We start from the raw sequence: 14155 nt of genomic DNA, 5'->3' as shown, positions 1-14155 counted from the left end.
AACTTATTCAGAGGCTTGGAGAAGTCGATGCCGGTTTCTGAACCCGAAGGAGCGGGACGGGGGTATTTTTGCCGGGAGAGCCACAGTTTTATTTTAAAGGCCGAAAATTAAGGATTTAAGGATGCGCGGGCGACGCGGGAGATTCAGAGGGGCCTCCTCCAGCTCCAAAGGCCACGGGGCTGAGGGAAAAGGGGCTGTGACCCTGCTGGAAAAGGGAATTTTCCCCCCGGGGGGAAAAAAAAAAAAAAAAAAAAAAAAAAAAAAGTATGTTACATGGGGAACCCTGATTTTTCAGCTGTGAAAAGATGCCCCCCCCCGACCCCCGACCCCCGAGTCCTCACAAACCCCCTACCAGCCCCCCCCAAAGCCCTCCCTGTCCCCCAAAAACCTCCCTACATACCCCCAGGACCCTCTCTGTCCCCCCCAGACCCCCCCACAGCCCCCCAGGACCCCCCCTGTCCCCCACAAACCCCCCCACCAGCCCCCCAGGACCCTCCCTGTCCCCCAAGACCCCACCACCAGCCCCCCAGCGCCCTCCTTGTCCCCCACAAACCCCCCTACCAGCCCCGCAGGGCCCTCCCTGTCCCCCAGGACCCCCCCCCCCCGAACTCTCCCTAAGCCCCCCCATTACCAACACTCACCCCCATCCTCTTTCCGTACAGCTCCCTCCTGCGCGCCGCCATGCTGCCGTACAGCCTCCCCCTGCGCGCCGCCATGCTGCCGTACAGCACCACCCCCGGACGCTATTTCCGCTTCCGCCGGAAACCGCCCCGGCCTCTTTCTCTGCCCGCGCCGGCTGCCGCTGTGTGCGGCCGGAGGGGACCGGGCCGCCGCCTCCGTGGAATCCGCCGCCATCCTCCCACCCCGCCGCCGCCATGACGGAGCAGATGACCCTGCGGGGCACCCTAAAGGGCCACAACGGCTGGGTGACCCAGATCGCCACCACCCCGCAGTTCCCGGACATGATCCTCTCCGCCTCGCGCGGTGAGGGCCGCGCCCGGGAGGGGAGAGACCATCGGGAGGGGAAAGGGGGGGTCAGGGAGAGACCGTCGCCCCGGGGAGGGGGAGTGGGGGGGAGAGAGGGTCGGGAGAGACCATCTGAAAGGGGAGGGGGGTCGGGAGAGACCATCGCGGGGTGGGGTGTCAAGGGGAGACCATCGCCCCGGGGAGGGGGGAGAGGGTCGGGGGAGACCATAGGCCCGGGGAGGGGGGAGAGGGTCGGGGGAGACCATGTGAAGGGGGGAAAAGGGTCAGGGGGAGACCATCGGAAGGTGAAGGGGGGGTCGGGGGAGGCTATGGGGGGGGGAGAGGGTCGAGGGAGACCATCTGAAGGGGGAAAGGGAGACCCATCGGGGGAGAAGGGGTGAGGGGAGGCTGTGACCCAGAGGGGAGAGGGGCAGGGAGGGTCGTGGGGCTCAGGAGGAGAGAGGAGGAGGGGGAGACCATCAAGGGGAGAGGGGACGAGGGGACAGCATGGCCCCAGGGGGGCAGGGAAGGCCGCGGGGCTCGGGAGGAGAGAGGAGGAGGGGGAGACCATCAAGGGGAGAGGTGACAAGGGGACAGCATGGCCCCAGGGGGGCAGGGAAGGCCGCGGGGCTCGGGGGGAGAGAGGGAGCCCATAATTGGGGAGTCTCAGGGATCCAGCGGGCCTGCAAGGGGAGACCATGGGCCTAGGGATGGGGGGACAGGCTGGAGCCCCCCCCTTAGGGCCGTCCGGGCTGGGGCAGAGGTGGGAGGAAGAGGAGGGGAGAGGAGGCAGGAGGCTGCAGAGGAGCAGAGACCTGGCTTTTTCACCCCATTTTCTTTGGGGGAGGAGAAGGCCAGGCTGCGGCCCCCGAGGTGACCCCCCCCCACCCCCAACCTTATCTCTCCTCTTCCCCCCTCCAGATAAAACCATCATCATGTGGAAGCTGACCCGGGACGAGACTAATTACGGGATCCCCCAACGAGCTCTGCGGGGTCACTCCCACTTCGTTAGCGACGTGGTCATCTCCTCCGACGGGCAGTTCGCCCTCTCGGGTTCCTGGGACGGCACCTTGCGCCTTTGGGACCTCACCACGTGAGCCGTGGGGCCACCGAGGGGGGTTTTGGGTGGGGGGGGCGTCTCTCCCTGCGTCCTTTGGGTGCTGGGAGAGGGGCCGAAGTCACCAACGCACCTCGACATCCGAGATTTGCTCTTGGGCGGGAAGAGAAATCCCAGCGGGGGGCTGTTCTCCGTTGGCTGGTGCCCCGTTTTTCGCTGGGAGGGAATTTTGAGGCGGGAACTGGGGGTGTTTTGCTGCTTTTCCTCCGCTCCCTCTCCCGATGATTAGACCCGACGCAAAGTCTGCTGATCCTCCGGGGTCTGAAGACGACGTCCTGCAATTATGAGGGGAGAGAAGCAGCTGGGGGGGCTCAGGCCGTTCTTTTGGGGTCATTTTGGGCTGAATTGGTACAACCAGAAGAGGAGGGTCGGGAGAACCAGATGCGCACACGGGCCAAATTCATCCCGATGCTCTAAATCCTTCTCCAAAGTCCTCCTTTGGGAGGAGAAAGGGAACCGTCATGCCTTACCCTTTTGTAGACCGCTCCGTGCTGCTTTTTCCCCCCCAAAATACTTGGATTTTCCCCCTCCTTGGCGGAGTTCATATCCCAGATCCCCCGGTGTCTCCCCGCAGCGGCACCACCACCCGGCGCTTCGTGGGCCACACCAAGGACGTCCTGAGCGTGGCTTTTTCTTCCGACAACCGCCAGATCGTTTCGGGCTCCAGGGACAAAACCATCAAACTCTGGAACACTTTGGGCGTCTGCAAGTACACGGTGCAGGTGAGCCGGGGACGGTGGGCCCCCGCATCCCGCCTCCGCGTGAAAGAACCTCCGTGGACTTGGTTTTAGGTCCGATCCCACCACTTTTGAGGGAGAAATCCAAGTCTCCGAGCCCCGTCCTAATGATTAGAAGTGAGATTTTTCCTTGCTGACCTCTCCCCGGGGAGGGTTTGAGGACAAGTCCTGCAATTCTGAGGGACGGAGGATGAGGAAGGGAGACCTGGAAAAGCTCCGGAACGACGGGATGCGGCAGATCCGATCTTGCAGCTCCCCATGGACGGGGTGGGGAAGACCCGGTCGCTTTTTCTCGCCTTGAACCCGGCGTCGTTCCTCTTCCCCAGGACGAGAGTCACTCGGAATGGGTCTCGTGCGTGCGCTTCTCCCCCAACAGCAGCAACCCCATCATCGTCTCCTGCGGCTGGGACAAACTGGTGAAGGTGAGGTGGGAATCGGCTCCTTGGAGCAGCCAGAGCGCTCCGGGGATGGGTTTTTCCCCCCAAAAAAATCCCCAGATTTGGGGTGCAGCAGCAGTGTTTAACCCCCCTTTTTTTTTTTTCTTGCCCCGTGTTTTTCCCCCGTCCAGGTCTGGAATTTGGCTAACTGCAAGCTGAAGACGAACCACATCGGGCACACGGGCTACCTGAACACGGTCACCGTCTCCCCCGACGGCTCCCTCTGCGCCTCCGGTGGCAAGGTACGCGTGACGGCAGGGGAGGCCGAGGCCCCCAGACGAGATTTCGGCGTCCTACCAGCCAGTCCAGCCGGTTTTGGCGTCCACCACGCTGAAAGTGGGCTCCACGTCTCCCGTCGCGGCTCGAGTAGGGTGTTAACGTCCCAAAGGTCTGGCTGGACTCGATGGTCCTCGGAGGGGAGACCACAAAGATGCTCCCCCAGCTCCAGGGACCTTCTTTAGCTCTTCAGTTTCAGCCCTCGATGGGTTGTCTTGGAATTTTCTCGCTGTGTCCTTTAATTTTTCCGCATCCGCGCTGGGTTGGGGCAAAGTTCTCCGGCTTGACCATGGTTGGAGTGGACGAGGGCCTCTCCGGGGCGGGCGAGGGCCCCCCCTCGGGGGGTGACGAGCGTTGGGTTTTGCGCTGATTCCAATCTCCGGCCCCCCAGGATGGCCAGGCCATGCTGTGGGACCTGAACGAAGGCAAACACCTCTACACCTTGGACGGAGGAGACATCATCAACGCCTTGTGCTTCAGCCCCAACCGCTACTGGCTCTGTGCTGCCACCGGACCCAGCATCAAGATCTGGGTATGTCACCGCTCGGGCCCCGGCCCCTCTCTGTCCCCATCTGGGCGGGGTTCCTCCAGAAGACCCAGTTCCTTTAGCTTCTGGGTGGTGCCGGGTTTGGAGACCCCTTCCCGGGCGAGATCCTCGCTGTGGATCGCGGATCTCGGGGAAGGAGCTCTCCTGGAGGAGTGTCCCCACCTGGGTGGGTCACGCAGCAGCGACCGGTGCCTGTGTCCTTGTCCCCTGGCCGAGGAGGGTTGCGGTGGCCGGGGGACGGGCCCACCACGCCGTGATGAAACACTGTGATGCCATCTGACTGCATCCGTGCGGAAATCCAGAGGCTGTTTCTGAGCGATCCTCTGCTCCCTCGCGACGTTCCGGAGTCGGGTTGGATTCGGTGGGGGGAGTCTCCTCGCAGGACCCGCCTCGTTCCTTCAAGTTCTTCTTTTCTCCTGCAGGACCTGGAAGGCAAAATCATCGTGGACGAGCTGAAGCAGGAGGTGATCAGCACCAGCAGCAAAGCTGAGCCGCCCCAGTGCACTTCCCTGGCCTGGTCCGCAGATGGGCAGGTAAAAACCCAGCCCCTTCTCCCTCTGCCGGCATCCCAGCCCTGGCGGGGAGGAGGAGGAGGAGGAGGAGGAGGATTTTGGGGACCCTCCTGCTGCTCTCGGAGCGCGGGGACACTTGCGCTTCGCTCCTGGAGCCATCTCTGCCAGCAAGGGCAAGAACTTCCGTGGGTCCCGTCCCTTCCTTCCTTCCTCGGGGTCCCTTCCGTGGGGTCCCCTTCTTCCTCCCTTCCTTCCTCGGGGTCCCCTCCCTTCTGTGGGTCCCTTCCTTCCTCCGTCCCGTCCTTCCTCGGGGTCCCTTCCTTCATCCCGTCCTTCCTCGGGGTCCCCTTTTTCCTCCCTTCCTTCCTTGGGGTCCCCTCCCTTCCGTGGGTTCCTTCCTTCCTCCCTTCCTTCCTCCATCCCGTCCTTCCTCGGGGTCCCTTCCTTCCTTCCTCGGGGTCCCCTTCTTCCTCCCTTCCTTCCTCGGGGTCCCCTCCCTTCCGTGGGTCCCTTCCTTCCTTCGTCCCGTCCTTCCTCGGGGTCCCTTCCTTCCTCCCTCCCTTCCTTGGGGTCCCCTCCCTTTCCTTTCTGGCTCTTCCCCCTTATCCCCCCGACATCTGGGGCTGATCCCGCTCCCTCTCCGCTCTGGGATTCGCCCTCCGAGGACGGTGGTCCCTCGTCCCCGTGTCCCGAGGTCCCCCCTTGGTGGCCGTCCGTCCCTTCCCGCCACCCACCTCCGTTTCTCTCCGCAGACGCTGTTTGCCGGCTACACGGATAACCTCGTCCGGGTGTGGCAAGTCACCATCGGGACCAGATGAGGACGCGGTAGCGAAAAAACCCATCATTTTTGTGTACAAAAAAAAATAATAATCAATAAAAAGAGCTCTCTATCCAGCTCCCGGCCACCGGTGGGTCATCCCCCAGCCTGGAGGTTCACGGAAGATCCGGGGTCGGAGCTTTGCTCCGCCTGGACGCAGATCGGGAACCTGGAAAGGCAAAAAAAAACCCGCCGTCCCCGAGGGAGCGTTGTCCCAGCGCCTCGGAGGTGGGGGACGTGGTGGAGGGACGGGGCTCGGCGGGGGCGACCGGCACGACTTTGACGCGTTAAAAACCGAAATGCGGAAAAATAACAGCGGGAGGGAAATAGTTACGTGAGGGCAGGCGGCGGGGCGGGACGCGGAAGATCTCCGGCCGTCTGGCTGACGAGGGGCTCCGGGTTTCTCCTCACACGCGGCGAAAAACCTGGGAAATTTAACACAACTCCTAAAAAAACCCAAACCCCCCCGGAGTCGATAAACTCGAGCAGCAGCAGCAGCGGTGCCCGCGGCCTTTTCAGAGCCGTCGTTAACCAAGGAGGGGTTTTAACGCGCAACTTGGCCCAGCAGCCCCCCGGGCACCGAGTCTGCGCAGAAAAAGCGCCGTTTCTCGCACGTTTGGGACTTTTCCTGGTTTTTGCTGGCTGGCAGAGCCCGAAGCCACCCGTGTCCCCGAGCTGGAGGGGACTTCGGTCCCTCGGCGACGCCGGTTTGGCCCTCGGACGCGGCCGAGATCCGTTTAGGCGGATAAAAGCAAGTCGGACACGTGGCTCTGGGCCTGACCTAAGCTCATTAGGAGGAATTAAAGCAAGATTTAACGAGGGGAGATTTAAAACGCATCCAGGGGATCCCGATCCCGGTGCCCAATTTGAGCCGGATTTGTTCAAAAACCAGCTCCCGGCTCCGAAACCTCCGCCGGCATCTCAATAAACCAGAGACTCGGGTTTACAACCTTAATCTTTATTATTATTATTATTATTTTCTTGCCATTTCATAAAACTAAATCTCCATTTAATTCTCATTTTAGCCAAAAATATTTTGAACTAGCTCTGTAATGCCAACAGGAGAAACAAAAAATAAAAATAAAATAATACCAATCCACCAACGAAAAAAAAAAAAAAGAATAAACAACAACGGGCGCGGTCAGAGTCTCTCGAGTGGGACGGGAGTCAGCTGGAAATTCAGGGGGGGGAAAAGACCGAAAAAAGGGGAAAAGAAAATAAATATTCCCCAGCTCGGAGAGCTCAGGCCGCCAGGGGAAGGAGAGCGAGGGCGGTTCTTCCCTCCGCGGCTGGAAACGCGCCGGAGGAGAAAACCGGCTCCTTGCACCCTCCTCGGCCCCGAATAAAGTGCCAGACCCACAAAAAAATGGTTCTGAAAGGATTTTGGGGAGGTTTAAAGGAAATTGGAACCCGGAACCCCCCCCCCGTCAAAACAAAAAGCCTGGGAAGGAGACGACGGAAGGGTGAAGTGGGTTTGACTCCGGGCCCAAACGCCAGCTGGGGGCTGGCGATGCTCAGAAGGCGAATCCCAAGAAATCCAGGCACCTCGGCGCAACCGGGATATGAAAACCGAGGACTTTTCTTGGAAAAATGATGGAATTTCGAGAAGCGAAGAGGATTTTTCTCCTCAGCGTTGGGATCTCCCTTTCCAGGAGCTTCCGAAGGGAGCCGAGATGCACCTCAAAACTCAACCCAAGTGAAAACCACCTTCCGGGGCGGATCCTTCCCAATATTTTTTGGCAAGAGGATGGAATTTCAAGAAGCCAAGAGCGTTTGCTCCTCGACGTACGGATCTCCCCCCCCCGCCCGGGAGCTTCTGAAGGGAGCCAAGACGCTCCTCGAAACTCCACACAAGCGGAGAACGCGCTGGAAAATTTAGGCGTTGGCTTGAGGAAAAGGGAGTGAGGAGCAAGAACCCAAGCGAAAACCACCTTCCGGGGCAGATCCTTCCCAATATTTTTTGGAAAACCAATGGAATTGCAAGCCAAGAGCATTTGCTCCTCAACATACGCACCACTGCCCCCCCCCCGCCCCCGCAGAAGACAACCGAGACGCTCCTCAAAAACTCAACAGGGGTGGAGAACGCGCTGGAAAATTTAGGCGTTGACGTGGGGGAAAGGGAGAGAGGAGCAAGAACCCGAGTGAAAACCACCTTCCGAGGCAGCTCCTTCCCGATTCCAAACAAAAGCAGCTCGGGGCGGGCGGCGAGATCCCGCCGAGGAGCCGATGGAAGGTCTTTGTGAGCAAGCAAGAAGACGACAAGTGCAGCGTTGGATCCCGAAACGGGATTCCGAAGGCGGGGGCCGGGTGGGGTGGGAAGGAAAGAGCGCGGCCGTGCGCGAGGCCGGATCCCGGATCCGGCGCCGGCTCAGGCACAGATTTTGATGCGGGTGCCCTTGGCTAAAACGCGAAAAAAAGGGAAGATGCGCTCGTGGAAGGAGGCGTTGAAGGTGTGGATGTGGGTCATGCTCTCGGCGTTGTAGAAGCAGAGCTGGCCCCGCTCGTAGTCCAGGTAGACGCCGAAGCGCCGGGGCCTTTCGCTGGGCGACAGCGACGTCTGTTCGGTGGCCGTCAACGCCTGGTACTTCTTCCCGTTGGTGCCCACGCACCAGATTTCCCGTTTTTGGTGAGGCCCCGTGGTTTTTTCTTTACGGCGAGCCGTCTCGCGGGCCGCCCCCACCGCCCAACCTCGCCGACCCCCCACCTCCACCTCCCAGTAGTGCCGGCCGGCCGTGAAACCTTGGGAGCCCAGGACGCAGTAATCCGAATCGAAACGCTTGGGGTTGTCCGGTAAATCCTGCCGCCGTTCGCCCAGTTTGACGCTGCGACGGTCCAGGGAGAGGCTCAGGCGGGGGTGGGCCGTGTCGGGGTCCAGGGTGACATCGGCTGGGACGAGGCGGGGGGGGGGAAAAAAAAAAAACCCCAGGGATTTTTAGGGGGTAGATCCCAACCCTGAGGTTTTTCACCTCATTTTTAGTTCCCCGCATCCCCACCCGCCTGCGTGCTGCGGTGTGGGCCTGGACCGGTCGCGGCCGGGACGGCGTTAAACCGCTTTAAACCCCCCCCAAAATGTCTCCTCTCAGCGCCATTCGCCGCCCCCCACCCCCCAATCTCTTCCCTCAACTCCTCTCACCCCCCAATTTAACTCCTTTCACCCCCAAATTCCTTCTTTCAGCTCCTTTAACGCCCCAGATTTAACTCCTTTCACCCCCAATTTCCTCCCCCACCCCCTTTAACCCCCCCAAATTTCCTCTGCCACCCCCTTTAACCCCCCCAACCCCCTCTTGTAACACCTTTAACCCCGACAGTTTCCTCTCCCAGCCCTTTTAACCCCCCCAAGTTTCCTCTTTACACCCCTTTACCCCCCCAAATTCTCTCTCATCACTCCTTTAAACCCCCAATTTCCTCCCCCGACCCCTTTAACCCCCCCAAGTTTCCTCTTTACACCCCTTTACCCCCCCAAATTCTCTCTCATCACTCCTTTAAACCCCCAATTTCCTCCCTCACCCCCTTTAACCCCCCCACATTTCCTCTCCCAAGGACCGGCAGAAAAAAGGGGGTGCGAAATCTGGGAAGGGCAGATCCGGAGAGGAACCGTCCCGCCCCCGAGCTGGGGAGACACAAGAGATCCCACCCCGGGAAGGGGGAAAAGGATCCGAATCCGACCCCAAGACCTCGCCGAGAAGCTCCAGGGGCAGCAGCCCCCGATTCCGCTCACCTTGAGGGACTTTACTGAAGACTTTCTCCATCTTCCTCATCACCACGTCCTGCAGAAAATAGTTGCGGTATTTTTTCCCCACGTCCACCGGCACCATCTCGGGCTCCTGGAATTTGATGTTTTCGCATCTTTCGGGGGAGAAAAAACACACAAAAAAAAAAAACCAAAAAAAAAAACCCAAACAAACAAACCAGGAGGATTCAGCGAGGAGAGACCAGAAGCCAGAAAACCCACGGGGCCGGGGCGGGGAGGGGGCAGAGATCGGCCAAACTGGTTCCGCTGGAACGGCCGACGATCCCCACCCAGCCCGGGCAGCCGAAATCCCGGCTCCCACACGGCCCCGTTACCCCCCCCCGCCCCTCCCCGATTTAAAAATGGGGGAGAAAAAAAAACCCCCCCAATCCCTTCAGGTTCACCCTCGGGGGCGTCCAGCTCCGCTCCCAAGCGGCGGCTGCCTCCGCGGTGAATTCCGAAATCTCTTCCCGGCTGTTTTTAAACTCTTCCGCACGCCCCTCGTCACCCACCCCCCCCCCCCCCCCCAAAATCCCACTTCTACCCCATCCGCGCCAGCGGGGGAGGAATTTCCATCACGTTAATTTTGACGCCGGCCGTAACCGAGCTTTGGCCCCCCCCCCCCGACCCCCGGCATTACCCAACCCCAGCCCAAAAAGCGCCCAACGCACGAGTTTAAAACAAAACTCATGGGTTGGTTTTTGGGGGTTTTTTTTTGTTTCCCCCCCCCCAAACCCCCCGCTATTTACAGCGAGAAGATGCCAAACGGAAAGTCACCAACCTGATAAAGGTGCCTTTGATGTCCTGCGCGGGGAGAAAGAGAAAGAAAAGATTAGGGGGGGGGGTGGGTTGGGGGGGCCGAGGCCCGATCCCAACGTGGCTCACGTTAAATCTTAACGGCTTAAATCACGTTTAATCCCTTAACGAGCCAACAGCCCCCCCACCCCGGGGCAGGAGGAGTCCCCTCCCGCGGTCAGGCGACGGGAATATCCCGCCGAGAGACGGATTCACCCCTCGGCGGAGGCTTTTCCCTCTAATACCTTGGAAAAAATCCCACTTTCCCCCCCCACCCCCAGCCCCTTCCGTGGTCCCGTGGGATCCCTGACGGCGGGGACGGATGAGCCACCGGGAAAGGGTTTTTCCTCATGAGAAAATCTCCCTTTTTGGAGCAAATTCCGCTTCCCTCTGGGCAGCTCCCTTTAATTTCCGCCGCCCGTCGTTATCTCCTCGCCATAAAGCGGGGCCGGAGTCCCTACGGATGAGTGGGGGGGGGGGTGGGGGTGTGGGAGGAGGGTTCACGGTCCGGAGGTGGCCGTGAATCGGCCGGATTTACTTTGGGAAAAGTTCCAAAATATTGAGGAGAGGCCTCGCCCGGCTCTGCCCTCCTCCCGGGTTACCCCCGAGGGCGATTTTTTCCCTCTTCCCCCGCGGAAAAAGGGGGGGAAGGAAGAGGACCTTGAGGAGCTGCAGCCCGTCCTGTTTGCTCTTGTCCTCCGCCTCGGCGATGAGCCGGCTGAGGGCCGCGCTCTGCTCCTCCAGCTGGCTGACGTTGCTGCTCTGGCGGGCCAACAAGCTCTCGTAGCGTTCCTCCAGCTGGTGCAAGAGCAGGACCTGCTCCCCGATGAGGAACTGGTGCAGCACCTCGAAATCCGACTCGAATTCCTTGATCTCCAGCTTCATCTTGTCCTGCGGAGCCGGGGGAAAGGCAGGAAAAGCATCCTTAGCTCCAGCGGCGGGTATCGGCTCGCTCTCTACCGATCCCCACGGGACGTTCAGGCACGAAACCCCCTGAATTAAGCCCGAATTCAGCAGGGAAGCAGCTTCCAGCCCTTAACGATCGCGGCACAGGGACCCCAACGCCCCAAATCCGCAAGGCGGAGGGGGGGAAACGCTTCCCCGCTCACCCCCCCTCGGGGATTTCGGGCCAAGAAAACCACATTTCAGCGCCCTCCTTCGCCGGGGGCTGATTATTTTTTTGGCGGGGTGACGGGGGGGGAGAAACGGGGAAAGGAATGGCGCGTAGGATCCCCCCGGCTCTTACCCTCAGCTCCGTGATTCTCTCCTCCTCGTTGGATTTCTGCTTCAGGACGGCATCCAGCTTCTTCTTCAGCGGCTCCAGGTGGCTCTGGAGTTTGTTCTGAGGGAGAGAGAAGTGCCTCAGGCACCCCTGGCTCAGGGAATTGCCTCCTTCTGTCCCCGATTCCATGGCAGGGCTGAGAACTCAGCCTCCCACCTGGATTTCGGACCACTTTCCTTCCGCCTTTCGGTAGCGGCCTTGGCCCTAAACCAGCTGAAACCGACGACGAAACCACCGCTCGCTTCAGCCGTCGGGATTTCTGTTTTTTGTTTTGTTTTTTACGCTGAATAAGCTTTGGTGTTTCCAAAAAAACAAGCGCTTCTGCCTCGCTGCCCACCCCCCCCGACGCTCCCTCTGCCCCCCACGAACAGCTCTGCCCTTTAAAAATTCATTTTTCTGCCTCCTCGATTGTCTGCTGCGTCTTTGCCATGGAAAAGGGAAGGGGAAAACGGACTGAGCCGCGCCAAGACGCTCCGACAGCCCCACGGGGGGACAAGACACCCCGTCACCGTCCTTCCCTTCTCCCCAAACCTCCTCCCAGCTACCAACACCCCCCCAAAAAAAATATCTCGAGGGGCTCTGAAAAACGCCGGCTCCGATGGCAGCTGCCGACGCATCGGCCATGGCCAGAGCTGGGAGGACGAGGTGAGACGCAACCACGTGCGGCAGCAGCTCCTCCAAGACGCCTTGGGATATGAAAAGAACCAAAAAAACCCAAACCCCCACTCTTTTCTCCCAGAAGACCCCCAAAATCAAGACACGATGGAGAAACCGAAGCCATGGGAGGCGGGACAAGCAGCGGCGGCCTGAAGGGCCCAGCGACCACCGTCCCCGGCTTCGTTCCAGGGTCCCTGGACGCATCCGAGTGGGAAGCGACGCCTTCGAGACAGCAAAGCCGCCTCGTTACAGCCCCTAACGAAGGGTCTCCGCCGCGGGGGATTCGGGGCCAGGCTCTGAAGACCCTCAGGCAGGTATTTCCTGAGCTGAGCGAGGCTGGAAAGGCTTTAGAAGGAGGGTTTTTCACCCCAAACCAGCCCAGCGGGACCAGCTGAGCTCACCCGCTCCTCGGTGGGGCGATTTGCCCCCGATCCGGCTGCTTTCGCCTTCGCCACCGTCACCGCCTGGTCCCCAAACCTCCCTCCCCATCCAAACCGACCCAGCTGCCGCCTTTGTGGCTTCCCGGCCTCCCGTGCCCCCAACCCACGCGGTCTGTGGGTCCCGTTCCCCCCCCCCAACCTCTCCGCTCGCCCAACCAGCCCGGCGAGACCCACCGGTACGGCGTCTCCAACCACCCAACGCCGTCTCCCCGCCGCCAGCACGACCCAACCCGCGCCGTCGGCTCCTGCCAGCGCTGCCAGTTCTCCTCCCTCCCCCCCCCCCAAAAAAAACAACCCTCCAAATCACCCCAAAATCCCAACCCCGGAACCCTCGTACCTTATAATCCTGCACCACCTCCTCCAGAGGGACGACGCTGTGATGCTTGTGGCTCCGCGACTCCCTGCACACCACGCAAATGGCTTGTTCGTCCACCTCGCAGAAGAGTTTGAGGGGTTCCTGGTGCTTCTCGCACAGATTGGGGGGCCCTTGACCCCCCACCGCCACCAGGACCCCCGGCACCCCGGCGGCGGCCCCCGAAACCGAGGGACCGGCTGCGGGCGGCGCGAGGCGCTGGGGGTGCGGGTGAAGCTGGCGGATGATTTGCACCATGTTGGCCAGCTGCAGGTTGGGGCGGAAATTCCTCTGGAAAAAGGTTTTTCGGCACTGAGGGCAGGTGAAGGTCTGGAGGCGTCGAGGCCGCGCCGCCAGGACAGGGGGGGGAGGCGTCTGCACCTCTTCTTCCTCCTCTTCCACCTCCTCCTCTTCCTCCACGTCTTCCTCCATCACGTCCTCGTCATAGTCCTCGTCCCCAAAGTAAAGCTCTCCCCCGACCCCACCGTCCCACATGTCCTCCTCCACGGGGTCTTCCCACAGGTTGCCGTCATCTTCTTCCTCGCTCCACATGTCGTCTTCCTCCTCCTCCTCCTCCTCCTCCACGCCGCCATCCTCCTCCTCCTCCTCCTCCTGCTCCACATCCAGCTCGTCCTCGTCCAGCTCATCCTCCTCATCCTCCAGATCCTCTTCCAGCACGTCGCCCATCCCCACCTCTCCGTCGCCCACCACCGCCGCCGCCGCCGCCCCGGGGGCCACCTCGTACTCGGCTTCGCCGCCCCACAGCTGCGAGATGCAGACGCGGCAGAAATTGTGCCCGCAGCCGATGGAAACGGGGTCCACGAAATAGTCCAAGCAGATGGCGCAAATGGCCTCCTCCTGCAGCGTCTCCACCGGGTTCAGCCGCCCGCCGGAGCCCCCCGAAGGGACCCCATCCCCTAAAACCGCTGTGGCTGCCATGAGGAAGGGGGGGTGGGACGGGCCGATTCTCCTCTTCCTCCAGCCCCTGGTGCTCCCTGCGCTGGGGTGGGCACCAGCTTGAACCCGGAGGGGTGGCCGGTCCCCACCCAGGGGCCACCAAAGCCTTGGGGGGTCGCTTTCTCTTTCACCCCCCCCCGCTTTTCCCCTCCACCCCCGCTTTTTCCCCTTCCACCCCTCTCTTTCCCCTTCCACCCTCCCTTTTCCTCCTTTAGCCCCCCTTTTTCCTCTTTCACCCCCACTTTTTCCCCCCTCTCACCCCCTCCTTCCTTCTCCCCCCCTCTCCAGGGCCGGCGGCTGCTCTACCCCTCGCTTCACCCCCACTTTCGTTCCCCCAAAACCGGGGGCCGGCCCCGTTCCTGCCCCGCACCCCCACCCCCAGCCGCTCCTGGCCCCGCTCCCCACCTCACGACACCCCCAAGGCCTCACCGGGCCCCGGTTAAGGCCCAAACAACAAGCCCCCCCCGGACAGCGGGGCCGGGCTCTAGGCCTCACCGCTCCCCCTCCGCCGAGCCTGGCCCCAACCTCAGCCC

The 14155-nt window shown here is 61.3% G+C and overlaps 2 protein-coding genes across 2 annotated transcripts; one reads left to right on the top strand and one right to left on the bottom strand.

The window, feature by feature from the left end:
• Positions 1 to 766: 766 nt before the first annotated feature.
• RACK1 (receptor for activated C kinase 1) lies at positions 767 to 5486 on the top strand. Its single transcript, XM_054183804.1, has 8 exons — positions 767 to 984; positions 1888 to 2059; positions 2658 to 2805; positions 3147 to 3242; positions 3389 to 3499; positions 3925 to 4065; positions 4503 to 4613; positions 5345 to 5486. Exons 1-8 carry the CDS (start codon positions 876 to 878, stop codon positions 5408 to 5410), a joined length of 954 nt encoding a protein of 317 aa, XP_054039779.1. The 5' UTR covers positions 767 to 875; the 3' UTR covers positions 5411 to 5486.
• An 865-nt stretch (positions 5487 to 6351) lies between these two features.
• On the bottom strand, positions 6352 to 13777 carry TRIM41 (tripartite motif containing 41). The gene is made up of 6 exons (XM_054183727.1): positions 12651 to 13777; positions 11181 to 11276; positions 10595 to 10825; positions 9921 to 9943; positions 9128 to 9255; positions 6352 to 8295 (listed from the first exon to the last, which is right to left on the bottom strand). Exons 1-6 carry the CDS (start codon positions 13602 to 13604, stop codon positions 7778 to 7780), a joined length of 1950 nt encoding a protein of 649 aa, XP_054039702.1. The 5' UTR covers positions 13605 to 13777; the 3' UTR covers positions 6352 to 7777.
• Positions 13778 to 14155: the final 378 nt, after the last annotated feature.

This window comes from Rissa tridactyla, chromosome 27 (genome assembly GCF_028500815.1).
Source record: "Rissa tridactyla isolate bRisTri1 chromosome 27, bRisTri1.patW.cur.20221130, whole genome shotgun sequence".
In the NCBI taxonomy this organism is placed as follows: Eukaryota; Metazoa; Chordata; class Aves; order Charadriiformes; family Laridae; genus Rissa; species Rissa tridactyla.
This window is presented reverse-complemented; position numbering and strand designations above follow the sequence as displayed.